This window comes from Tripterygium wilfordii, chromosome 6 (assembly GCF_013401445.1).
Source record: "Tripterygium wilfordii isolate XIE 37 chromosome 6, ASM1340144v1, whole genome shotgun sequence".
NCBI classification, from domain to species: domain Eukaryota; kingdom Viridiplantae; phylum Streptophyta; class Magnoliopsida; order Celastrales; family Celastraceae; genus Tripterygium; species Tripterygium wilfordii.
The window spans coordinates 9,638,514-9,665,462 of record NC_052237.1 but is presented as its reverse complement, the minus strand read 5'-3'; the positions used below and the strand labels follow the sequence as shown (position 1 = coordinate 9,665,462).

General features: G+C 36.3%; 4 protein-coding genes across 7 annotated transcripts; 2 read left to right on the top strand and 2 right to left on the bottom strand.

Moving 5' to 3' along the window:
* The first annotated feature begins 3,604 nt into the window (after positions 1 to 3,604).
* On the top strand, positions 3,605 to 5,242 carry LOC120000851. The gene is made up of 2 exons (XM_038849011.1): positions 3,605 to 4,463; positions 4,557 to 5,242. The coding sequence occupies exons 1-2, from the start codon at positions 4,107 to 4,109 to the stop codon at positions 5,163 to 5,165; spliced, it is 966 nt and encodes a 321-aa protein (XP_038704939.1). The 5' UTR covers positions 3,605 to 4,106; the 3' UTR covers positions 5,166 to 5,242.
* Positions 5,243 to 9,606: 4,364 nt separating this feature from the next.
* LOC120000711 (pentatricopeptide repeat-containing protein At1g19720-like) lies at positions 9,607 to 11,673 on the top strand. The gene has a single exon (XM_038848829.1). The coding sequence runs from the start codon at positions 9,607 to 9,609 to the stop codon at positions 11,671 to 11,673; it is 2,067 nt and encodes a 688-aa protein (XP_038704757.1).
* A 1,224-nt stretch (positions 11,674 to 12,897) lies between these two features.
* LOC120001099 (protein GrpE) lies at positions 12,898 to 18,110 on the bottom strand. 2 transcript variants are annotated; one of them, XM_038849344.1, is made up of 3 exons: positions 17,702 to 18,110; positions 16,406 to 16,912; positions 12,898 to 13,263 (listed from the first exon to the last, which is right to left on the bottom strand). In XM_038849344.1, the coding sequence occupies exons 1-3, from the start codon at positions 17,951 to 17,953 to the stop codon at positions 13,048 to 13,050; spliced, it is 975 nt and encodes a 324-aa protein (XP_038705272.1). In that variant the 5' UTR covers positions 17,954 to 18,110; the 3' UTR covers positions 12,898 to 13,047. The 2 variants fall into 2 exon arrangements, with proteins under 2 accessions (XP_038705272.1, XP_038705271.1); XM_038849343.1 differs by having other exon boundaries at positions 12,903 to 13,263; positions 16,406 to 16,918; positions 17,702 to 18,101.
* Positions 18,111 to 20,253: 2,143 nt separating this feature from the next.
* LOC120000476 (auxin response factor 17) lies at positions 20,254 to 26,884 on the bottom strand. 3 transcript variants are annotated; one of them, XR_005468628.1, is made up of 5 exons: positions 25,552 to 26,883; positions 22,267 to 22,865; positions 22,099 to 22,190; positions 20,759 to 20,838; positions 20,254 to 20,615 (listed from the first exon to the last, which is right to left on the bottom strand). XR_005468628.1 is itself a non-coding variant. In XM_038848567.1 (4 exons), the coding sequence occupies exons 1-3, from the start codon at positions 26,629 to 26,631 to the stop codon at positions 22,139 to 22,141; spliced, it is 1,731 nt and encodes a 576-aa protein (XP_038704495.1). In that variant the 5' UTR covers positions 26,632 to 26,881; the 3' UTR covers positions 20,254 to 20,615; positions 22,099 to 22,138. The 3 variants fall into 3 exon arrangements, 2 of the variants coding, with proteins under 2 accessions (XP_038704495.1, XP_038704494.1); XM_038848567.1 differs by lacking the exon at positions 20,759 to 20,838 and having other exon boundaries at positions 25,552 to 26,881; XM_038848566.1 differs by lacking the exons at positions 20,254 to 20,615; positions 20,759 to 20,838; positions 22,099 to 22,190 and having other exon boundaries at positions 22,194 to 22,865; positions 25,552 to 26,884.
* Between the last annotated feature and the right edge of the window lie 65 nt (positions 26,885 to 26,949).

Here is a 26,949-nt window from a genome sequence, read left to right as displayed (position 1 = left end):
CGTGGGAAGGAATTGGGGTGGGATTTGGAATCAGGGGCGGACTCACAGCATAGAGAGGGGTCAATTGACTCCGCTGAAGTTTTTTTCTTTTTCCATATAAATATATAGTAATTTTGAAATTGACCCACTAACATTTTGATTTTGACACCATTAGTACTAATATTTTATGTATTTGAATATTTTATTGGGCCAAAAATAAATGGTTTTGTCTTGTAAATCAAAACTAATGTATTTTTTTGTTCGAAACAAAAATCAAATTTAACGTGAAAAATGTATATATAAAGTGGGTGTTCGAGCGTAGGACCGATATTTATAGATATATATTAATTATTGTACTTTAAATATTTGTTTTGAAGCTTATGTCATTATGGTAGCTAGAGAAGGCTAAAGTGTTGAATCAAGAATATAAGCAATTGGGGTGCCCATCTTAGGTAACCATTGAGTACCAAAACTCTTTGTCATGTCAACATTATATATATTGAAAAATGTTGATCATGGGAAAGTCCTTGAGATCATTTTTTTTTAACTGAGAACGACATCATACAAACCTTTTCTTTGGATATCCGATATGTGTCTAAACTCGGACCTCTAGACCTACGCACACATAAATCTCTCATCTGGCGCAGTTATGATAAGTTGACCGAAACCCAATGCGTAACCACAAATGTGCTACTCCAAATGGTCGCAATAGGCTATCCTCATCCCTTTAACACTTAAAAGCTAAATGCAAGTGTACATTAGCATGTTGACATAATATTTGGGATAGCAAGATCACTTTGCATTGAAACACAAAACTTGTCTCTAATTATAAATTAATGGCATAACCCAACTTCCCAAGACTATGTATAGGGGCAGAGCCAGGAATAGAGGCTACGAAAAGTTGATGGAGGCTCGGGGGCAGCGCCCTCTAATTTTTTTTTAGTACTAGTTACAATATTATCTTCCAAATTAAAATGCAATGGCATGTAAACTTGATAGCAGGTTTTAGAAGAAGTGAGAAGGAGATAAGGTAAAAGAAGAAGATAGCAGAGAGACGATAGAGAGAGTGCAAATATTTGTATCTGTACAAGCTAACGGTAAAGTAACCTTAATAATAAAATATATTCTAATTTGACTTGATAAATACAATTCAGTTTGAATCTAATCTATTTAGTGGGCCAAACTATGAAGTTGAAAGAGATGGGCTGCAATACCAATATAAATAGACTACAAGAGATTCAAAGTCAAGCCCAATATGAAAGAGCCCAATACAACCAAAAAAATCTCACCTTCTCGAAAACTAACCAAACCTAGACGTGTAGAAGAGAAGCTTGAGAAAACTCCCTTGCAAACATCCATGGCGGATAACCATATCTGATATCTATATATGTATAACTGTATTTTTTTTTTCAAAAACCTGCACTGGGCTACAGCCCATTGCAGTCCCCCTCCCTCCGTCCTTGAGTCTATGCATATCAACCCTAATTTGTGAACCAATTGTAATTATTCCCTCTTTATTTCTTCAATGCTACCTTTTTTCTTTTATTTTCTTTGCATTTATATAATATTATGAAAACAATTATTCCTGTGTATATATCATTTTCATCTTGGACCATCCAGTTGTTTCCACCCAATAACCATTAAGAAAGAAAATGAAACTTTCTTGCCATAAATACAAATGTTTTCTAGTTTGCTGAAATTATAGAGTATTAAATCGAACATTTTCAGGCTCTCATTACTATTTTGTTTGTTGAAATGGCAATTTTTTTTTACTATACATAACCAAACACTCCCTTACCCCACCAACTAGATTCTAAACAATAATAATAATAATAAGGAAAAAAAAACTAGATTCTAAATCTGCAGATACCCAATTTTACTTGACAGTGTTTGGATTCCTAGAAAATGTTTTTGTTCGATTAGCAAACATGGGAATTGGGTTGCTCCTTGGCTGTTCAGTTCATCTTAACTGTTATGACCTGTAATGTGAACAAAATTACTTGTCTTAATTGTCCTTGCCTGCCTAAAATGGTGCATAAGAACATCTGAAAAATTAAATTTGTGAAAAATAATTGTAATAAAAGTAAATATATTAAGATTCTTTTTTTGTTTATTTATATTTTCAAATAAAAAATTCTAAATCCTTGATAAAATAAAGAAAATAACCCCCATCATTCATCAAGATACCTAAATGAATTAAGTTTGAATTCCTAATTCAATCAAATTAATAGAGAAGGCAAATGAGAGAGGAATTGTTAATAATTTGTTTGTAAAATTAATGTGGGGGGACCTATTTGATCAGCAAGAACTAAAACAAAGACCACAATTATTCCTTTTTCTTAATAAATGGAGAAACCAAGAATATCTATTATACATTGAAAGTAGGTGAGCTTCCTTGATCAAAGATAATGGGTGCCCATATCAATGAATTTCTATCAACGAACGATGGTTCAGTTGGCAATCGATTGGGTTAGACATATGTGTATTCAAGATTCAATTCCAATGAGAAACAAATTTCTCAATGGTATTTCAAAAAAGAAAAATATGAATGAATTTTCTTAAATAATGCTAAGTCTCCTCTTCACTCTCCAATGAAAAAAAAAACCGTAAAAACCAACACTCTTAAAAATGTCTCATTCTCCAAAAATCAACGAGCATACTGTAATCCAATTTTTATTTTAATTTAACATTGAGACGGATTCATCTATTGTGATTTCGACAATCAAATCTTCGACATACAATTTTTCTTAGTACGGTCATATAATTGATGTAGTAAATTTATTGAGCGAATCTCCGGGTGTGGAACATTTTAACTATGCATCTAAGAATTGTAATAAAAGTAGTTCACCAATTGATTAAAAATTCCAAAAATTGTGGTGCTCTTCGAGTTTGGCTTGAGGAGTTCTCAGATTGTTTTTTTCCTCCTTAATTGACGTATGTTCTCATTTACTAATTCAATAAACTACCATTGTTTCTATATATATATATATAAAAAAAAAACACTCCCAATATATCTATAAGATTTCATTGTCCCCACTCTCCTGCAGGCTCTAGCTATAAAATTGACATATATCTATACACAACACATATATAGATAATAAAATAATTAAATTATATAAAGGGTGTTCAATTTTATAATGTAATTTAGTGTATACCAAGAGAATGAATAGAAACGGTTGCCACACGTTTGAACATTCTATTGTTGCTGATTAATTATTAGAGAGGAACCCATTTGGCCAAATGAAAAATATTTGAGATCCAAATGTCATATTAGTTTATAAGCAAAATTGGAGGAATAAAAATGTATAAAAATCATGTCTTTTATGTGTGTTTGTTTGAAAATATCCATTATTTGATGCAAAAAAAAAAAAAAAATTTTTATTTATTTTGGCATTATAGAAGGTTAGTCAAGTGTGTACACATACATAACCTCATCATTTTCAATTCTCTTTTGTTGTAAAAATCAACAGAACACAAGAAACATCTAGGAGAAGTAAACCCACAAATTTCAATAGAAATAGAGGGGGATTAAATGAACAAATTAAGTCAGTTGCTTGAGGAAGAAAAGAAGGAAATAATAAGCCAAAACAACACCAAATCTCAAAGAAAACATTTTGATGATTCTCATTTGCTGATATAGAAGATTTATTTTTTTACATACATAAAATTTCATAGGCAGAGACGTAGATAGGATTTAGAATGAAGAGGCATTGTGGGGGTTCGGAATTACAGGATAAATGATACCCATACTTTTTTACCCAGCGGGATTCGAACTCAGAAACTGTGAGGATTCCTTGATGATATAGAAGAATTAGAAGAATAAAATGTATGTATTGTATAGAACCAAAAGGTCCATTAAACAATGAAAATTAAAATTGGATAGTAGCATATAAAACCCTCTTCCCTTGGTATGCTTTGAGAGTCCATTAAACATATGAAAATGGCATATTACCAATCATCCTTTCTCTTGTATGGGAAACACCCATCATTGCTCCCAACCCAACAATCCTTTTCTACCTTAGAAACCTGAGCTTCTAAGATATTCCTTCTCTTCCTCCATATAACCTTTTTTCCAATCCTAACTTTTTAACCATCTTGTGCTTCTTTCTTTCTTCATTCTTTCAACAATGGATCCTTCTTCAACAAACTCTGTCAATGGCTTCTACTCTTTTCTCACCAGAGGCATCGATGATCTCGAAAGGGTTTATCTTTCAAACAATTTCATGTCAATCCAATTCCTCCAGAGAGTGCTTTCTCTCCTCAGATCCTCTCACTCCCAATTGACCCTTCTTGTCCAGAAACTCCATTTGCCAGTCGGTGATAAGTGGCTTGATGAATACATGGACGAGAGTTCCAAGCTCTGGGAAGCCTATCATGTCCTCAAATCGGGTATTTCTGGGATGGAAAATTATTACTCTGCAGGATTCAACATCACAAACTCTCTTGACAATCATCCCCGCCTTAGCACCCAACTCTCCAGACAGGTTCATTCATCTCAGAAAATCCAAATTCACTCTCTCGATCATTTGGGTTTTTGTTTGTGTTGAATGATCTGACTGATTGTTTAACTGAAGCAGGTGATTAGGGCGATTTCAGGGTGTCGCAGAGAAGCAGTCGGATTGGAGGAGGAGAACAGAGGTTTAATGGAAACAAGAATCCAGCCACTCTCTTTGCGTTTCGACGAGAAAGTGATTGTGGAATCAAAACTGAACGCCTTCAATGGATTCCGAGGAGTTCTATACGCAATGAGGAACGTGAGTTCTCTACTTCTAATGATATTGCTGTACGGAGTGGTGTACTGTTGGCCGGAATCGAGTTTCGTCAGAGGAGGATGCGAGGGGTGTTTGTTCTCCGGGTCGGCGTTTATGATATCAACGGCGAGGTTGCAGCAGAGGGTGGCGGCGGAGATAGAGCAAATGAGTGGCCTGCCAGGGATACTGATGCACGAGTTCAGGCGGTCAAAGGTGGCCATGGAGGAGCTGAGAGAGGAACTGGAGAGGAGGTGTGGAGGTGGAGTTTTGGAGTGGGAAGAGGAGGTGGGGATTAGAGAGAGTGTGGAGAAGTTGAGGGGGTGTTTTGGAGTGTTGAGATCTGGTGCTGATAATTTTGCTGCTCAACTTGATGATTTCGTTGATGAGATTGTTGAAGCAAGAAAGAAGCTCTTGGATCTTTGCAGTCATAGGTAGATAACAATTAACAAGAGAGAGATATAGATTAATGTAATTTAATCCAAAAAAAAAGAATTTACTCGGTAGAAAAATCATTTCTTGGGGTTCTCTTATTTATTTTATTTCTTTATTTTTTTTTATTGACATATGCCTTCTTCTTCTTACTTCTCTCTGAACTACTAACACTTTGTCTGTTTTGAGTCAGTTCATATTAACTCGTACGACTTTATCTTATTAGACCTAACATTAGTCCATACTAGTTTAACCTAGGAAAATGCTAGTTATTAATATGTTGTCTACTTTGAGACAACTCATACTAGCCCATACGACTTTGTCTTCCTAAACCCAACATCAACTCAAACTAGTTTGACATAAGAATAACTTTTGTTACTAAACACATTGTCCACTTGGGGTCAGCTCGCACGACTTTGTTTTCTTAGTGTAACCTAGAAAAAAATGTTTTTTACTAGTTAGAAAACTTCATCTATTATATTATGTATCATACTTATTTCTCTTGAACGACGTGAGATTTATAATAGTAAGTTCATTCGCCACTCGAAAGTTCACCTAGTATCATCAAATTTATCCTACATAAATTTGTGGTCTCATCCACTCGAGTCGAGTGCTAGATTGGAAGATACTTTTGTTCTCTTGTTAGAAGAACATCATAATCAAATCTCTATTAGGATTCTCTATTTTTGAATACATGCATGTAGGTGACTGTGGTTCTAGTTTTGATGGTGGAAATGACTAATCATTCTAGTTGCTAAATAATGATGAAAAGGGAGGAGGCTTAGTCAGGGATGAGGGTACTGTCACTGTGAGATTCCTGCACTTTGCCAACTTTTATTTCAAAAGCCTCTTCTCTCTTTGCCTTCATTGAAAAAGCTTTTGTCCGATTCGGTTCACTTTCAAAGCAATGGACTAATGGAGTTGACCCAGAAAGCAGCTTCAAAAGCATATCTTTCTTCCTGACAATAATGTCTGCTTCCCTTCCTCTTTCTTTCTTCCTATCCTTCTCTCACTCATAATTAAATTTTCTTTTGCAAATTCCAATCCCCTTTTTTTGGGTATCAGGAAATTAAAAAAAAAATATCAGAAAATTAAATTGGGGTTTGTGGGTGTCCCTGTCTCTCACTTTGAAAGTTGAAAGATGTATCTCCTGCCTTTTTGTCCCTTGCCGGAAATTCATGGTTTGCCTCCCCTCAAGGGTTCTATATCAGTTTATGGGGTGAAGAAGAAATTCATTCGATAAACAAAGATGCCAAGAAGAGGTATACAAAAACGAAATGCAGCCTTAATTATTGTGTGCAACTGAATATTGAATGGTGCGAAAACCACGAACAGGTCAAATGACACTCAAGTGTGATTTCTTATAGAAGTTCGAGTTCGAGTCTCTGCCATCTCTTTCCTTTGTAATCAAAAAACAATGAATGGTGTAGCATGAGCATCAAATTGGTGTTACTGCTCTTAATATTTATGGCCATGGTTGTCAAAAGTCCTGATTTTGATCGTATGATCTTACGCTTAGGTAATCAAAATTATTCGAATCGATGTAAAATCTAAAAATTGATAAAATCCATCGATCTTACCTTACGATTTTATCCAATCTTACCGATTTTAACCTTCATAGACTCATGGGTTTATGGGTTGTGGTCTACTAATCATGTGTTTATGTTTCCAATCCTAGTTTTGTTGAAAAATTGATTCTAATTTATAAACATGATATAATCGTACACAATTATTGTGTTTGTTTTTCATAGTTCTCTGGAGGTTTTAAAAAATTACAATTTTATGAAATATTAACATGTCTATAAATAAATAATAATCACATTTTTGAACTTTTTATTAGCTATAAACTATAGTATATTATATCAAGTTAATTATTTATTTAGAAATAAATAATTAAATTATTTTACATTTATTTTTTAAATTTTATAAAATCTTACGATTTTACGATTCGATTTTGCATGTCTTCCATCGATCTTACATAATATCCCGATTTTGAAAACCTTGTTTATGGCAATCATTTACTGCACAATGATATATACATTGCATTGGCACACCTTGGTGTTAGGAAACAATTAAGAAAATCATCGACTTATAACGTGTCCATTATATCTTTATTTTAACGATGTGAGATATTTTCTCAACACTTAGTAGCGTAATTTCGTGTCAATAGAATTTCATTAGAAAGTTGTAAAAATACTCTAAACAAATATGTATGTATTAGTGACTTGTAAATGGTTCATTTTACATGATTTTTTACTGATTATTTGGTAGGATGACTAATTATTTATTCATTTAGTACACATATTATGGAACTAGCTATATTACACAAATGGATTAGGAAGTAAACAGTTAATGAATTTCTTTGTCAGTGAAGATTGTCCCTTCCATTGCTAAAAGAATAAACTAGTGCATGACTTGCTGATTTTCCACATTGGATGAATGATATTTTGAAGGATGACTTACTAATTTGTTTTTTTAAAGGCTCAGAGGCCATACACACGTTAAGCCATGTCCAAGGGGCATGAAGGCCACCACAGCGGATGAAAACTATCAAAATCCCAACCCCCTGGTGAGAATGGAACTCTGGACCTCAAGGTCCTGGACAGATAACCTGACCAACTAGATTACCTCCCATTCTCGGATGACTTATTAATTAAGAAGTCGGTAGTGATTCATGTGCATAGAAAATAAATCACAATGATTCATAACTAGGTGGCATTCCACCTAGGCAAGTTCACGTTGACAAGTTTAAGAATAAAAAATCAAGCTCTTAAAATCACTCTTATTCTCTTCAGATTTCAATTCTCTCTCTCCTCTCTCATGGCCAATGATGGATCTCCATGAAGTCGCGGGTAACCGCTAGACAAAAAGCATCAATCCAGCTGATTCCGATGTTGGTTTGTCAACCCGACGCCACTAAAGGACTCCCCTAGTTGAGGAGCATCTAGCTCAACCCTTCGTCGACCGAAACGGCCACCGATAAATGGAGACCCAACTTGATGGGTATTTGAGATTTTGGTTTGGGTTTTGTTTGGGTTTTCATGGGTATTTGAGATTTCGGTTTGAGTTTTCATTGGCCTTTAAGATCTTGACAGTGTTGGCTTATTTAGTTTGACAGGGGCTTGTTACACTTTATATGTAAATGTTATACTGTCAATATTATAACACTTGTGACTAAATTTGGCATTTGTGGCTTAGTAAGCTTGACAGTGTCTTATTACACTTTGAATGTAATTAATTACACAGTCAATGTAAGAAGTCACTAATGAGTAAACTTTGCATTCGTTGTCCAACATGTATAAATTCGTGACATTTTAATATCTGTCGTTTGCGCTTGTAGATCAAATAGGGCAAGGCTCATGTCGAATATTCAGTGAACCGAAGAGACATCTTCTAATCTCTTTATTGATAGAATACCCAAAAAAAACATTGACAACTTCTTCCACAATAATCACCAACATGAAATCCTAAATGAACCTCACAAAATTTATAACAAAATCACTGCTCCATTTTTGCTCGCAAATGTTGCATCTGAGAGGAAAAAATAGAGAGAAGAAAGTGAGATTGAAACGACAAAAAAAAAAACCACGATGAGAGAGAAATAGAAGAAAGATGAAAAAGGACAAAAAGGAACCATTATGAGAGAGAGGCGGGAAAAGTAGATAAAAGTGGATTATCATTTTTTATTTATTCTTTTTAATTTAGTAAATGTTACTTATATTATGGATAATTATGGATACTAAAATTATATACACCAAGCATTTTCGTTAAGAAATCTAGGTTACCTTTTTCTGTTATTATATTTTATTAAAAAAATTTAAAAATTATTTCCAATTTCAAAATATTTATATTCTATTTCCTTTTCATATTATCTTAATTATAAGGAGCCGAATCAAACAAAAGTGTCATGTTTGGTTTTGAATTAGAGATGTTAAGATAAATCAATGTCGACTATAATCTCTATCATTCCAAGCTAACGACCCGTTTAATAATCAGCTTTATCTTTTCTTCCATCTTCAAAAGACGAAAACCTAGTTACCTAGACATTCCATTATTGTTTATCGTAAAATTTGTTGAGAGTGCGGACATTAGACCATTGAGAGGACATTTTCATAATACGAGAGGACATTATTGTTTATCATAAAATTTGTTGAAAGGGCAAGCATTAGAGCATTGAGAGGACCTTTCCACAGGAGAAGACCAGGAATGATGTACCTCTAAAATAAGTAAATAAACTGGACCGGCCGGTTCAACAAAGCGGAGTGGATCAGAAGTCCAAATATTTCGGTTCGCGCAACAAATAGAAGGCATGCGCTGTCCTCTCCGGTCTCTCCCTACTCGTTGTTTCAGTTTCAGTTTCAGTTTCAGTTTCAGTATTTTTATTTATTTTCTTTTTCACCAGACTTTATCTTCTCTTCTTTCTAGGTTATTGATTTTCTAGTTAGATATGGCTGCCCTGCGAAGTGGTTTACTTCCCTGTCATTCTTTCAATGATCACTCTCAAAATTTCAACATCTGCCGGACACCCAACTTCAAATTTCGAGCTTCAACGTCTACATTTTGTGGAAGGAAAGGTGGAGCAATATCAGTTGGTAAAACTCCAAAAGCCCATGTTTCTTCAATCACCCAAAACGCAGTTCGAACAACTGTTAAGTACGATGTTCAAATTGAGGTCGATCACCTTCTTTCTCTCTATCTTTATCTGTTCAACGGTAATTCTTTCTCTGATTGTAGACAAATCCATGCTCAATTTGTGAAATTGAATGCTCTTAGAATGAATAATTTGATTGGGAACAAGCTGGCGATAATGTATATAAGGAATAATGCTTTTTTAGAATGCGGCCGAAAGCTGTTTGACGAAATGCCGGAGAAAACGCTTCCTTCCTATGCGGCAGTGATTGGTTCATACTGTCGATCGGGGCAATGGGAAGATCTTTTCTCCGTGTTCAGTTCAATGGTTGATGTGGGTTTGCTACCTGATGAATATATGATACCCACAATTCTAAAGGCATGTTCAGCAATGCAGATGATAAGGAGTGGCAAAATGATTCATGGGTATGTGATAAGGAAGGGACTGAACTCCGATGTATTTATTGGGAATGCGTTTATTGACTTGTATGCGAACTGCAGGAATTTGGGATATTCAACCAGTGTTTTTGATACAATGACAGAAAAAGATGTTGTTTCATGGACTGCCCTTGCTTCAGCTTACATGGATGATGGCCTTTATGATGAGGCTATGTCACTTTTTCAGTCAATGGAAGTGAATGGAGTGAAACCTGATGTAATAACTTGGAATACAATGATATCGAGGTTCGCTCGGAATGGAGAGATTGGTTTGGCTCTCCAGTACTTTGAGGAGATGCAAAAGAAAGGACATCGACCAACAATCAATTCTTGGAATGGTATTATCTCAGGTTTTGTTCAAAGTGGATATTTTGATGAAGGTTTAAATGTATTCAAAAGGATGTTAGAGTTTCCAGAATATCCGGATTTTGTTACAACTATAAGCCTTCTACCAGCTTGTGCAGGACTAAGATATTTCAATTTGGGCAGGGCATTTCATGGATATGCTCTTAAACGTCAGTTTAGCGACAACAGTCATCTGGAAGCATTGTTAATTGAGATGTATTCAAAATGTGGGAGGAATAGCTATGCAGAGAACGTGTTTTTAAGAGCCAAGAACAAAAACACTGAAATAGGGAATGCGGTAATTGCGGCTTATCTGAATGGAGGAGGAGGAAACAAGGAAAAGGCATTAAGGCTTCTTAAGATGATGGGAAACGACAACTTTAAACCTGATGTGGTCATCTTTAATAACATTATTGCCCAATATGCAGGAGAAGGGCAAATTAGTGCAGCGTATGACTTACTGTCAGAAATGAATCAGATGGGGGTAAGCCCAGATGTTGTTACTTTTAATGTTTTGATTTCGGGTTTTCAACAATCTGGACTTGCTTATGAAGCTCTAAAATTGTTTAGAATCGTGCTTTCTCCTTCTAGTAGCTGTTTAGGTGACGTTGGGCATGTGTTGGTCCAACCAAACTCTATTACTTTTACTGGTGCTCTTGCTGCTTGTGCTGATCTTAAACTTCAGCGTCAAGGGAAGGAACTCCATGGATACTTACTGAAAAAAGCTTTCGAGCGCAACAATTACATCTCAACTGGATTGGTTGACATGTACGCGAAATGTCATGATATCAATGCAGCAACTAAAGTATTCAAGAGAATCGAGGATAAAACTATTGCTTCTTGGAATGCTTTGATAGCAGGTCATGTTTATAATATGCAGCTGGAAGTGGCTTTTGAACTTTTTCATGAAATGCTGGTGGAAGGCATTCGACCGTGTTTAATTACGTTTAAGGTACTTCTTCCTGCCTGTGGTGATTTGCGAGCATTGACAATGGGAAAAGAGCTGCATGGCTATATCATCAAGAGTCAATTTGATGATCTCCTTGCAAATGCTTTGGCCGATATGTATGCCAAGTGTTGTAGCAATAAGAAGCCAAATTGATCTCTGACACCAAATTTGAAGGAGATAAAAGGGATACGGAATGCTCAATGATCTCTGGCAGATGACTTATGCTTCTATCATTATGAGAAGGGAGGGATGTGTAGTTACAAAGTAGTGATGCACATTGTTATCCTCAGACTTTTAATGTTGAATGTCTTCCTAACTGATATAAGACATCGGTGGAAAGGCTGATACATCCGCTACTTTGTAAGAAGGATGCTGACCGCAGGCATGCACAAGGGGGGAAAAAAAAAAAGATCCAGAGATACATTGTAGTTCACTGGTTGCAGGAACTAAAATCTTGTCTCTGCATGTTTCCATTCGTGTATGTTTAGCCATTTGTAGATGCTCAAGACCAGTTCAGAGAATGAAATTTATGATTATCTCCCGTGGTGTAATTTTTTTTTGTAATATTAGCTACAGTATTACCAGTAGTGAAAGGCGAAAATCTTTTACCGGTCATAAGTCTTAACTGCTTGTTTTCCTCTGTTTCCCTCTTCCACCATCGCCATACGCACTGCTTTGATTTATAAATAGCACATCCCTTCTTAGTTTCTGCAATTTTATCAAAGACAAATAACACATGAAGTTCATTTTCTACTCTGAGAAAACTTTTTAACATTTGAGGGTCCGTTTGGAGGGGAGGATTATAATATAAAATTGTATGTTATGAGTGTTCGGATAATTTTTTTTAAAAAAATTCAGGATTATATAATATTACGCAAAATGAGCACTTACACACTTGGATAATTTTTAAAAAATCAGGATTATATAATATTATGCAAAATGGACACTTGTTCACTGCAGACCGTATAATATAAAAATGAAAAAAATCTCCAACTCATTTTTATTTTATACGAAAGGATATGAGGTACCCTCACTTGAGCTTTGTACTGGCATTCCATAGATTTGTTGCCTACAGAAAATTTTTAGAACTATTGGCTATATTATAGGCACCATTGCAGGTTTATTTGTGATAATATTATGTTATGATAGATTTGGATTTCATACAAAAATATATTGCTTAGTGAATATTGATGAACGTATTACATTATATTATTTGTAATGATATTATGTAAGAATGTGATTCGATGAATCGTTAGATTACCCTACACACTGATAAAAATAAAATAATTAAAAAATAATTATTATTTTAGATAAGATTAATTCATACATATTACCACATATCTTGTACTCTTCTCTTGTCCCACAGCAATCACTTTATTGTGTATGAAATAGCCGAATAGGGAATTCCATCAATAAAATTAGTAGCTAATGATAGGAGTAAGTTACATTTACCTATGCAAAAGAAAGAAAATAAAATTTTTTGAAGCTAACAAATTACTGAGATGCAGAAATCAACAATTTGGGCTGCTATTGTTCATCTAGACTGGTGGCGGCAGCGGCTGCATGTTTCCCAGTTGATACCTCAGAGGCGACAGGGGATCTCTTACTACCAGGCCCTGCAGAAACTTTAACCATGGCTGGTCTTATGAGTCGGTCTCCAAGACGAAAGCCACGACGGAATTCCTGTGTTATGATTCCTTCCTTGTACTCTTGAGACTCCTCTCTTGCGATAGCCTCGTGCAGCTACAACAATATATAATTCAAATGAACAAAATCAGGACATACCAAGGAACAAAAAAAAAAAAAAACTCTTCTCCATATGCTGATCACAGATTATCTTAATCAAATCAACAAAGTATACCATGATAAGGTTTCTATTTCTAATTTACGTGTAACATTTATCATAGCATATGATTACACTTCCCAAACATATAGGAGAAAATTGCTAAAAGATAACAATCATGACTCTTTTTTCCCTAGAAATGGGGCTGGGGGAGACTCTGCCTTTTGAGCAGCAAGTTTCTGTTATGATGCAGAAACAAGTTGATAGACACTACTCAAAACAGAAGGCAAGCATAAATCTCACTACACCATAAAATCTTCAAACCTGTAATATTGCAAATCTTCAGTACCCATTCCACAACCCACTTGACACAGGCCTCTATTCCTTATTTTAGCATTATTTCCTGAACTTTCAAGCAATAAATATCACAAAATGGATCCCATTGCAATAACAATAGATCTCATAAATTTTGCTCTCAAGAAGGAACGACAATTTGAAGGCTAGAATGCAGTAAAATATTACGCCTAAGAAAATAGTTCAATTAAAAAAAACAGAGAAAGTCCAATGCCCATTAAATGAGCCGTTTCAATTTTAAAACGTTGCTTAAAGTCCAACCAAACAGGAATTTGGCACTAGTATGAGGAGTATCAATAATTCAATGATAAGGACTATTTGCACCCCTTACTTAACTAAGCACACCCCATTCTAAATAAACCCCAACCAAAAACATAACATTTATGAGTACACCCCAATTTCAGTTATTCTCAAATTTAACAATCTACACCCCATAATCTCAGCCGTTGGATCTCACCAACGGTTGAGATTAAAGAAAATTTTTTAAAAAAAAACAATTTTCTTCATAACCCTAAATTCTTCTTCTTCAGCCGTGGGTATTTCTTTGGCTAAAGCAGCCATAGAATAAAAGCTTCCCTCTCATCAAGTCTTGAAACATAAAAGTTTCGATCTTGCAGGTGTTTAATCTCATAAAGAGCCATTGAAACTGAAGTTTTTATGTTCAATAGCTAAAACCCATGATGAAGTAAGAAGAAAGTTGCAGTCTTGTTCATTCTCCCGTTGAATCTCATCTTCTTCGTCTCAAGTAGGTGTTTCAGAGAGAGGAATGATAGGGGACAAGAGAAGGGAGGAGAAGGAGAGAAAGAGAAGGAGAAGAACTTGAGAGAGGAGAAAGGGAGAAGGAACACTGAGGAGAGGAGAAGAATTTGGAGGAATTTGGTAGGGTTAGCTGGGGTGTTGTTAGATTGAGTTTTTTTGGAGTTTTTGGGGTGTACTTAATTAACTCGAGGGTGCAAATAGTCCCCATCTAATTCAATAGAGAATGTGACAAATTGATTTATCAACCAACCACACAACCCATGATGCACTGTGCTTAATGCCTCACATCTTACCATAAGTTTGCAAACTACTTTCATACAACATCTCACCATCATTTATTTTTTGACATAGAACCCACCCAAAAGTTGGAGACCCACCCCTGATGGTAAACTTTGGAGACCTCAAGACATTATACATGTCACTATCCTTGTTTAAGACTCGAAAAGTAGACCATATAACTCACACTATAAATTCAAAAACTAGTAACAGAAAAGAGCTTAGTAATCAAATTACAGTGACACATTATCGCACCACAATGATTATTTTGTTGAATTTCAGTTAATTTTCCGACAGGAGTGCTGAATTTGACAATAAGAAAACCTTACACGTGTCCTCAGAATCTGTAATGTATTAAATGAATACTATGGTTCTTAAGAATATCTCCAATGTTAAACCATGCATAATTTTCATCACTAACCTTTTACTTGTAGATTCCCCAATAAGTGATTAAAGAGTTTGTTTAAAATTAACAATCCACAGAAAAATCTAAGAGATTAAAAACCATAATGCCTGCTTAGCTAGCATACTTTCTTCTTTTTCTTTTATTTTTCTTTCTTACTTTTTTAAGCAAGACCACTCATGCAGCAGGATGGAATGGTGTGAATTATCAGACCTTATAAACAAAAGATGCATAGATTAACAAACAGGTATCTTAACCTAACCAAGCAGCGTGGCTTCTAGTCTTATGATTCTATTAAATACAAAATTTTCCCAGTAAAATTAAATAAAGCTAGTCCAGGACGAAAAAATCAAAATGCAAGCCTTCCACCCTTCCTGTAACATTGAAAGAACAAATATCTAAAACTATGGCACCAACTTTTCTTGTATGCTCAAAAGAATTTATTTTTTTTATAAAGCAAGCTATTGAATCAAGATGATGAGATCCAAACCACTGCACCAGGGGCAGTTCTTTCATATATTTGCAAGCTCAAAAATGTTAAAGAAATAGTATATACGTGAAAATCTGATATGCAAATTGGTAGGATCCTGAATGTCTTCATTGTTCTCTTGCTTGCATTACTATGGAAGATACATCGTCTTTTCCTTCATTTTCTACTTTTTGAAGGGTCTTGTTAACAAGTGCCCTAAGGGCAATGGTTAAGGATTCACCACAACATTCCATGTGTGATGAACACTCTCCTACCTAATTTTTTAAACTTAAATATGGATTCCAATTTTCCAAACTCCAAATCACCTTTATGTCATTTATCCAATGCCTTAAGGGCACTAGATAGTTTTTTTTTTTTTAATTTATAAAAACAATGAAAATACATCAAAACAAATGAGCATGGACATGGCAATAATAGGGGAAAAAACATCCATGCACAAGCCTACCGCAGTGGGTGGGACCGGGACAAACAAGATGTATGCAGACATTACCCCCACATAATATGTGGAGAGACTGTTTCCTTAAATTGAACTTGTGGTCTCTAGGTTGCACCCTTGCAACTCTACCACTGAGCTACATGTTCGCATGTAAAGGTAAAAACTCTCATGCACAAGGCTTCAAGAGTGGGCATGGTTGGAGATGGACAAAATGTATGCAGACCTTACTCCTACATCATATGTGGAGATGTTGTTTTCAGGAATTGAACTTGTGACCTCTGGGTTGCACCCCTGCAACTCTACCACTTAGTCACATGTTCGCCTATATGGACATAGCAATAATAATTATAAAAAAATGTAGTAGTCTTGAAATATTTCACTTACTGTTGGGTCGAAAGGCTTTCCAACGGTTGCTACAGAAGCTACTCGTAAGCTCCTCATTATTTCCACAAATTGTTTGTAAATACCCTGGTAGCTTATATCAATCTTCTTTTCCTTTTCTGTTTCTGGTTTTATCTGTTGCTTGGCTCTCTCAAAATTGTCCACCATGGGCAAAAGGCTTTCAATCACTTCTCCCTGGGCATTACTTCTTATGGTAAGTCTCTCCTTTTCCGATCTTTTCCTGAAATTGTCAAAATCTGCTTGTAAGCGGATGTATTTCTCCTTGCCAGCGGTTACCTCTGATGATAATGCCGAAACTTTTAGTGCCAAGTCATTCATCTTATTTTCTACAACAGAAATCTCAGCCTCAATGTTAGATACCGTCTTCCAATCCCCAGTAAAAATTGCCTCCTTGTACGCTTTCATAAGAATCTTCAAACTAGGCATATATTGCTGCTCTGCTTCACTTTCTGAGACACTTGCATCCTCCTCAAGACCCTCCTCTTCGACCTTTCGCTAAGTAGAAAAAGGTACAATATGGATTGTTAATACAGATAGAAATCAAAATTTTCACTTTAAAATGAAATTTTCTAAATGAGACTTAGTTGTTACAGACTTCATACCGCTAAGAGAAATCTATAGAATAATTTGTCAACCTAGATACTTTTGATTACAATAGTGTATATTCGAGAGAGAGAACTGATGACTGAACAATTGTCATTGCTGAAAAGTAAAAAAGAAAAGTTTACATATATGAGATTGAACATCTCAACATCAGTAGTATGTGTAACTGACAAGATGACACATAAATCACAGATATAGGGAAACCAATATATAAAGACTAGTTGAGACAAATGACATTCTAGTCACGGAATCAACATAAAGAGAGAATCATTTATAACTTCAAGAGAAAAAGGGAGATATTGTCCCTGTCAGGTGGTGTCTGCATTCAGACAAGTCCTCCCCCATTAACCCATTATGCTATTCTCTATAATCAGATCCAACCATCGTCAAGAAACTATGTCATCATTAAAAGCTACAAAATTCCCATATATCAAACATAGTAAAATTTTTCGTTAAAGCATGGTTAAAAAAAAACAGATATCCGAACAAACATTATTATGCATCAGTAAATAATATTGAACATGAATTTCAGCGACAGAATTCTCATCATACTCGAGGTTAGAATAAAAGCAGAGAATGACCGAAATAACAATCCAGAAAACTGACAAAAAAAATCCAAGGAATTATCAACTGAATCAAAATTGAAAGAAGCATAGAGTGAAAAGAGAATCATACAGAGGGAGCCGAATCTTCAGCAGTGAAGTGGGACTTAAAGGAACGCCTCCTGTTGTATTTGTCGTTGTTAGATTCAATAATTCGGCAAGGATTGGCAAAACGAAGTCCTGATGTGGATTTATAGACTCTCGGTCCGTTATACTGGGATTGAAGGCCCAGGAACTTAGATGCGAGGGTTTCAGAGGATTTGGAAGGAAAAGAAGCAGAAAGACGAGGAGAGAAGAGAGAGTGGTTGGAAAGAGAGACGGCCATTGATAGACACACTCAACCCTGGAGTCAAAGGAGATTCCTCGAACTGCAGTTAAGGCAAGCCCCTTAACCCTCGCGTGAGGCCTTCACTCACTCCACAATGCCTCCCAGCGGCAGAAACACCGTCGTTGCGGATTTGTCTGGAATTGACGGGACCCTTCAAGACTTCGATAAAGACTTATTTACCCCTCACTTAGTCGTCCGTACGTATTAGCCTCTCTATTGAGATGCCAATGCATCTAATTAAAAAACAATTTATGTTTAATTCAAATATCATCGACCATCTTTATATTGTTAATACTATATAAAGACCGCTATCACGAATAAGACTACACTCTTGATGGTTTGTTTTAAAATAGGATACTCAAATTCGGGAAATTAAGAGTTTTATAAAATGTTCTTCGTCGAAACAATGTGAATGAGAAATGGGTAAATTACACTTTTACACACTGAAAGATGATGCGTGTTTCAATTTACACACTGAAGGTCAAAACGTTTCAATTTAGTAACTCAAAGATGAAAATGTGTCAAATAAGTCATTCGATCAGATTTTTCAACTCTTTGGCAGTCAACTTGTCTATGTGGCATTCCACGTGGGATAATGATTTTCCACGTGGAAATAATGAATTTTTCTTTAAAAAAACACGCACACGCAGACATGTAGTAGTTGCATCTCTCTTTCTCTTTAACCCATTCTCCAATTTCCTTTTCCTATGAAAAATCAAACACATACAAGAGAAATCTGTGAACTTCTTGAATCAAACCCAGTTTAAAAATCGAGCAGTCCGTAAAAATCGAGCAGTCAATAATCAAACTCAAGAATCCAAGAATTCAAACAAAGGATGAAACCCATATAAGAATGAATTCCAAGAATTCACATCTGCCTTCTTTTGAATCAAACCCAAGAATCTAAATAAAGGAAAATCAAACCCAATGACACCGGCGCATCAGAGGATTGATCATGAGAGCTTTGGCACTTTCGCCACTATTAATCAAAAATAGATGTATGCCAGCAATCACACAGAATCTCTCAAGAAACTCAAATCAAATCCCTTGGGGATAGCGAAGCACGATTTCTGTACCGATGGAGGTGCCGACATGCCGTGGTCGAATAAGAAGCCGCTTCGATTGGATGAGGTGGTTGCTGTTGTCTGGAGTGATAGTCGTTGTTGGGATCCACCATGCAGTGGTGGTGAAGTTCTGTGGTGGAGCACACAATCTCTCTCAAGAATAAACCTACCCTTTAGAGTTCGGTTTAGGAAAGGGGAAAAGAAAATTTTTAGTTCTTTTGTTTATAAAATTGATTGATTAATTAATTTATATTGAGGTGGATGATATATAAATTAATTTTTAACTTATTACACGTGTGTGGTTCTGATCGGCTTCTGTTTTTGATAAAACAAAATTATTTTCCACCTAGTTTGGTCAATTTGCCACATAGGCAAATTGACTGCCCAAAACCTAAAAAATCTGACCGAGTAACTTATTTGGCACATTTTCATCTTTGAGCTATCAAATTGAAACGTTTTAACCTTTAGTGTGTAAATTGAAACAAACAACATCTTTCAGTGTGTAAAAGTGTTATTTACCCTCTAAGAAATAGTTACAATTCTTTATCTCTAAATTCTAAAATTCAAAATTCGAATTTATGTCATTTCATTGATGATCCATATAGTACATTTTTTGCATACTTTAATAGAGAGAATGTATTTATGTCATTTCATTGATGATCCATATAGTACATTTTTTGCATACTTTAATAGAGGGAATGTGTAAAGTGAGTCTCAAATATGCTAAGCAAATCAACATATACGCCAATTAACTTTCATGTCATACTATTAGGCCAGGAAAAAAGACCCAATAAATGCCAACAAAATCTACTTTTCTCCCATCCATGCCCCACCAAATTATCACTGCCCTATATGACTGATTATATATTTAGTATTTAATTAAACTATTTTATTTTATTAAAGTAAATAAAATTGAATTTTAAAAAATTATTAAAGCTACCAACCGGTTTGACCGGGTCAAAGACGAGTTAAACGTAATTACATTAATATAAGCTCAAATTTGCAATCTTCCCTTCTTTTCCCAGTGTTACTAATTCAAAGTATCTGTAAACTGCAATCTTCCCCTCTTTCCCAGTGTTACTAATTCAAAATATCTGTAAACTTGAGATTTGGCATGAATCTGGTAAGCCAAATGAATGTAGCAATTAGTACTCTTAACTGTTGCCAAAAACATATATATGTTATGTTGTCCTCAAAATTAAAAATCCCTTCCATGGATAAAGAAAGAGGAGGCAGAGGAATTTAAAAGCTTCAAACCATTTACTTGAATCATCTCACAAACACAATGGAATCTCTCTTTTCAGGCTACAATTTCAACATGGTAACCATAACCAAGCCCCCAACTCTTCTCAAGTCTAAACTATCAAAGACAATCACATCACCTCAAGCCAGAAAATTAAAAACCAATCTCAAGCAGATTTTAGGTCACAAGGATTAGAACACTTATTAGACATTCCGAGTTTCCAATATGTCTAAAGAAACCAGCACATACATCTGCCGGTGTGAAATAAAGAAAACATCTAACTAAGACAAACCACCATATCCTAATTAGATCTGCCGGAGTCAAGGAGTCAGCTTCCTGCCTGCTTACTAACCTGCGGAATGAAATAAAAAGAGAACACGTAAAAAAATGTTCATATATAAATGTCAATATATCCCATAACGAGATTTTTTTCTAGACCCTGTTAAATGTGAATATGTAGACAGTATTCATTGGTTGACAATATGTAGTGAATACCTCACAACACAACTTAAGTTGATTGAAGAAAAACAGATTCCCTTGGCCAACTGAACACACGGGTAGTAAAATATTTACCACTGAACATCTCCAAAAAAATGTTAAAGAAAATCTCATTTAGATCCATATATGCAGCTGAAAGCCTGAAATTACTAATTATAACACTTAAAAGATACTTAGATGAGTATCACTTGGCTGCAAGGTAGTCAGAGCAAGCAAAATAAATTTAAGCAAAGCTAAAAGCACTTTTCTCAAGACTATTTGACCAAAAGAAAATGTTACTCCTTCCGTAAATTTCACAATGTTACTTAAAAACAACACTATTTTGCAGGAAAAGAATGAGAAAGGAATTGGCATATTCTAATGACAAGAAACAGCTTTATACATTGTATGCCAACATACTGAAATGAGAAGTCACTGACTCAGGCAATGTAGTAACTAATGGCTTATGACATAACACTTTTTGCTGCACAGTTATTCTAGGACGTAAAGTCCATCCATTTCCGGTGAACAATACAACATTCAATCACTAATGCGATGACAAAATGGGATAGAAACATTTGGACAGAATTTTCCAAGGACCCAAACATTCAGGAGAAAAATGGTGAATTTTACACACATGGTTTATTTCATTGCAGCCAATAGTGCAGCAACAGCAAGGAATAAAGTTCTATAGTATGTCAAATAGATACTTGTTTCATATATGTTACAGTAAGTCCAAAAATAGAAAGAGCGCATAAAGAATAGCTGAATAGGTTCATTAGTAAGAATTACAATAGCAGCTTATGTTAATGTAATGGGATGACGATGTTAACCTTCTTGGAAAAGGGCACAAATACTGCCTCCAGTCCGGTAGGAAAGAAAGCTGTAGCCAGTGCCTATACTATATTGTAAAATTTAGGTTCATAAGGAACGAAAATAAAGGATTAGTAGTTCTATAGCCGTTGGAGAAATGCAGTGAATACCAGAGAAACTAGATCCAACTGATATTTGAATACTTATTGAAACCAGCATAACACGACATTAAAAAAGAAAGTTTAAGATTCTGCAATTTTTTATGAAAACCATATATCATCAGTGATGCACCCAAAAAAAGAAGAAGAGGGAAGTATTATAGTTCAGAAAAAAACAATTAAAGCCCTTAATCCAACTAGTTTGGTAAGATACAAAAAGAACATTGCGATTGATTTACAAAATCAGCCAAACAATTTTTAAAAAATCACTAATTTGACAAGATGCAATTTGCCTCTAAACAGTAAACAAATTTTCCACAACTAGTATCTGCTTATTTGATCATGACCCATTAATTTCTTTATAATCAAGTCGGAACACAAGTATACCTGTACAGCTACTCACTGCATGACAGATGCAACTGCTATTTCACAAAGGGCACGCTTCAATAGCTGATGCTCCTCGGCATTCAACATCAAGCCTGTCAAAGAAGTTCCATAAGATCAGAAGTTAATGGAAGACTTAATGGGCCGTAGACACCTTCAGTTTCATTATACCTTTTACAGCCATCATTCTCCGAGTCACCATCCTCGTCAAAACCATTTGCAACTGGCTGATTCATTTGAATGACCTTACCAAATAGCTGGAATGAAGTAACACCAACTTTTGTTGAGTTGCGGCCCTGATTTCCAATAACTTCTGTGCCAAAGGAATGGATACTACTCTGGCTATCAGGTGATAAGTTCTCAGACTGTGAACTGCCAATGTTCAACTCAGTAGACACTCTTTGCAACTTAGGCACCATGTTGTTGCCATAGATATTATCAGTGCACATCTGAGGAGCATTTCCATTTAAAAGGTCAGAAAAGCAAAAGGTCGAAAAAGTATCTTGCCTGGCTCCCTGCATGCCAGCAGGAAAAGGGTTATAAGTCAACAATGATGCATCAATTGATGTCATTGTTGAATTAGGTGACCCTGTTATGGGAAAGAAGAATTCACCATCCCCATCCGTCAGCAACCCAGAATTCTCATGTAATCTTATTTTCTTTGTCGAAGGGAATGCAACATGTAGTGATGGAGTGGCTGCAACAATTTCAACTTGCCAAGGGCTCACTCTCTTAGCATTCTGCAAAACTTCAGATTCATCCCAAGTAACCTATAACACAGAGATCAACAATTCATAATTATCTGCATCAGCCAATAAATTAACACGGAAAAAATTGTGGTCTAATTTTTTCTTCATATAAAACTTTGTGCAACTTTTACCATCTATGACATTTTTACAAACTATCAAACAAAAATACAACCAGAGATGAACACGTGAAACATGAATTGGTTGTCCTTTCACCCACCATCAATTGGTAAAGCCAAATATGTTAAAGTAAACAATATCAAGATCCAATGCGACAAACCTAGCGAGCTAAAAATCCCAAAATAAAATCGGAGGACTTTCATAAAACATCTCCTAATCAACACCCAAATCTGTAAATGGCACATAAGCATCCCACATATATTCGTCAAAAAAGAAAACATTAGCAAGAAGAAAGGATCTCTTGTGGTCTAGTGGTGGCAAGATCCTTACACTTGCACAAGGTGCAGGCTTCGGTTTCCTCTTCTCAAAAAAAAATATATATATATATACAGAAATTCTCCTATGTGGACCAAAAGTGTGGACCAAGTTTGTGGACTTGTTTTTCAACCATAGATGTGGTGGGCCCCATAATAAATGTGTGGCCCCCACTTACGTTGTGATTGATTACAACCATTGGATTTTGGTCCACAAACTTGGTCCACACTTTTGGTCCACATAGGAGAATTCCTCTATATATATATATATAAACCCATGACTTATCAAAAAAGCCGCAAGAGAGTCAAATAGACAAGCAAAGATCCTTTTATTAGACCATTAGACTCAAATCAAGGCTCCCTCTAAACCTGATACTGAATACATAATTTAGTAGATCTAAATTACTTGCGGTCAAGATACTCGACTTTTGACCAGCTGTATGATATGTAACAAGTATATGCAATGAGCCAGAAATCTAGAAAAAAATTTCAAATGTTACACCCCGTCAAGAAAAATTATGAGCCCTGTAGGTCCACTATAATGAAAGCAAGATGATAAACTTACTCCATTCCCAAATATTCATGAATATTATTAGCTCCAAAACACATGATGTAGCAAGAAAATAAAACGCATTTGAAGTTATAATTGACAGGTTGGACTGCTGCGATTTTCATTTGCTTTTTGGTTGAACAGTTGAACCCTACATGGGAGCATGAGACTAGAAGTAAAGTTGCATGTGCAACTTAGAGGTCACATATTCAATCCTTGGAAACAAACTCTCCACATATCATGTGAGGATAAGGTTTGCATATATCTTATTTGTCCCCGACCCCGCTCACTGTGGGAGCCTTATGCGTGAGAGTTGTTTAACTTTGGTTGAACCCTCCATAGCGCATCTAATCCTTTGACAATACAAAATCACAGTTGTTTTGATAATGGAAAAGCTAGTCTAGAGATACACAAGAATTAAAAATTCCCTTATGGAATAAATATAAATTAATTCCCACCACAACCCAAACAAAAAAAAAGGGAAAAAGAAAAAAGAAAAAAGGAAACTTAATGAACATAATATAAGTACTCCAAAAAAAGAAAATATAAGAGACAAAAGAAATCCGAAGAAATTGTGTGCTTAGACACAACTACATGCACAACATTCACGTTTCTTACTTCGCAAGTTGCAACCCTAAACCCAAACAATCCCACACATTAGCATATGAGGACCAAGTCAAACAACTGCTAGTAACACTTCCAGTCCCTCAAGACTCAAGTCCGAAAGAAAAAAAATAATAAAGTGGATTTTAAAGCAAGAGGAACAATAACACCATGGGTAGAGCCACAAAGGATTTATTTGACAGCTTATACCGCATTTTAGTTATTGTGTGATTTGCATTTGGATACACCCCATAAAACCATCTAAGCTATGCATACCAGCAAGCAGTTTTGCTTTAATTCCAGAAGTTGGCTAAAGCCATGTCAGAACCAAGAAACTAAGAACTTTCGGAAGAAAAATGTAGCCAAAAAAATGGATAAAGTATATTACTATATAAACTGACTACAGTAATACCTACAGAAACAACCTACCACCGCCATGCCTTTATCCCAAACAATTTTAGGTAAGCTACAAGAGTTCATAAGTGAAAGTTGGAATCCAACTTGTGAATTTTCCTTACGCCATTTGTTCCTATCTAAAGCTGCAGCATGGACTAACCTTATAGATTCCATGCCCTATAGGCTTGGGAAAAGACCTCCGAAATAGTGGCTACTTACCGTTAGACAAGGAGAATATTTTATGAAATGTATGAGGTAGCCAAAGATATCAAATTCAATATCCTATAAATATATCCATGCACTATCTATGTCATGAAGGCCCGCACAAGCCAAAGAAATAGTAAAGCTTATACATAGCTCCACATGGATAGAAAAAGGTATATGTATGCGCAGTTGGATAAACCAAAGTCAAATCCCGATAAAAATTCGCTCATGACTGCATGTTTTTATGATCTAGTTTAGATAGCAAAACCTCCAAAACAAATCCCCGATTTAGGATTTAGAAACTTTGATCAAACTCATTCTGATAAGAAACGAACTTCAAATACAACCACATGGCAACCTATCAGAGCATTTTCAAATAAGATGCGAAGCAGCAGTCTAATAATAGAAGTCAGCTAAACAAACAACAAAACTACTTCATCAGATTCTAAACATCTGATTAATAGTTTAATACAATCATTCCACTTCATCAATGCAAACAACAAAGTATATGCTGATATGTTACCTGAAGCATGCGCCAAGGAGAGCCGCACCAAGGCCCACTCTCGGGCACCGAAGCAGCAGCTACTGTTCCCTGAAACCATGTCATCTTAGACGAATCCTCAGTCTCCATGGCCATCTTCACACGCATTCCAGGTGTCCAAAATACATTCAATGCAGCCTCAACCGCCTCAGCCCTCACCACAAAATCGGCTGACCCCATCTTAGGATAGTACAACACCTCGAATGGAAAGCCCTGTGCAGCCCTCTCTGCCGCCTGTGCAACTGCCTCAGGTGGCACCCTTCCTCTCCCGCTCCTGGAGAATCCCTCCTCCTCCAGTTTCACTCTCACCCCTCCTCCACCAATCTGCTCCCGCCACCTGGAGCAATCTGCACTCTGAAACCTCACTGCCCGCCGCACCCCTACAAACAAGTGCCCCTGCGAATTCCTCATGAAAACCACGGAATCACCAGCAATTAGCTTCTTGTGGTTGACAAACTTACTCCACCCTGTAGTCAATAAGTGACGCCGGGGAGTTCCACGGTAAATATGGCGAAAGTCCCAGCGGGTTCCGTGAACGTCCGTGAGGGTTAGGGTCTGCACAGGCGGCTCAGCCTGGAAGTTGAGCGGCGGGAAGATCGAATCAGCACAAAACCTCGGAACCGAGAAGCCACCACCATTATTCGCATCAGACGGCGTCAAAATCTTAGCGAACGCCAGGATCTTATCCTCGTTTTCATCACGAGCCACACTGCCGTCCGTTCTGCTCTCTCGAGTTAACACAAATTGCGAGTCTACAGCGGATTCCACTATTGGAGAGTTGGACCGAGGATTGAGTGGGACAAGGCACAGCTTAGCAAAGACTTCATCAGTCACTGGATCGGCGAAGAAGTCGACGGCCGAGATTCGGCATAGCACAAAGGGTTTGGCGAGAGCAATACGTGATAGAGTTGGAGCAGATGGAGATTGCTCGGCATGACCCTGCGCGAAGTAATAAACCCTAGAGTGAACAGTCGGAACCTCAACAGAGTTCCCTGCGCAGGCCCGCCAAATCCGAGGATCCATACGGCGGGGCTCCATTGACGGAAACGGAGGAGGAGGCATTGGTTAGGGTTTCCAATGAGAGAAATCAAAGACAACGAAAATGGGTTCCGTAAAAACACAAAGTGTGTGTGTATGAGGGAGGGAGGGAGGGAGATACAGTGTATAGATATAGTCTCTCTCTGTCTTAGAGAGAGAAAGAGGAGGTTAGAGAGAGCATCTCATAAGAGTGAGGGAGTGTCTGATGCAGGGTAGGAAAGAGAGTGCCGTCTTGGGGTCGGAGAACAAACACGGGAGGCGATTGTGGGCCCAATTTAGGGAGATGCTCGTTCTAGTTGGTTATAAAATTTTACAGTTTTAGCCACGACACTGCATAACTAC

What these genes read in the sequence shown, in the direction of transcription:
- LOC120000851 (XM_038849011.1), top strand. Translation starts at nt 4,107, where the DNA reads ATGGATCCTTCTTCAACAAACTCTGTCAATGGCTTCTACTCTTTTCTC. An exon ending in GCACCCAACTCTCCAGACAG is followed by an intron (nt 4,464 to 4,556) that starts GTTCATTCATCT and finishes TAACTGAAGCAG; the next exon opens with GTGATTAGGGCGATTTCAGG.
- LOC120000711 (XM_038848829.1), top strand. Translation starts at nt 9,607, where the DNA reads ATGGCTGCCCTGCGAAGTGGTTTACTTCCCTGTCATTCTTTCAATGAT.
- LOC120001099 (XM_038849343.1), bottom strand. Translation starts at nt 17,953, where the DNA reads ATGGCCGTCTCTCTTTCCAACCACTCTCTCTTCTCTCCTCGTCTTTCT. An exon ending in CTGAAGATTCGGCTCCCTCT is followed by an intron (nt 16,919 to 17,701) that starts GTATGATTCTCT and finishes TTTTCTACTTAG; the next exon opens with CGAAAGGTCGAAGAGGAGGG. An exon ending in GAAAGCCTTTCGACCCAACA is followed by an intron (nt 13,264 to 16,405) that starts GTAAGTGAAATA and finishes ATATTGTTGTAG; the next exon opens with CTGCACGAGGCTATCGCAAG.
- LOC120000476 (XM_038848566.1), bottom strand. Translation starts at nt 26,631, where the DNA reads ATGCCTCCTCCTCCGTTTCCGTCAATGGAGCCCCGCCGTATGGATCCT. An exon ending in CTCCTTGGCGCATGCTTCAG is followed by an intron (nt 22,866 to 25,551) that starts GTAACATATCAG and finishes TCTGTGTTATAG; the next exon opens with GTTACTTGGGATGAATCTGA.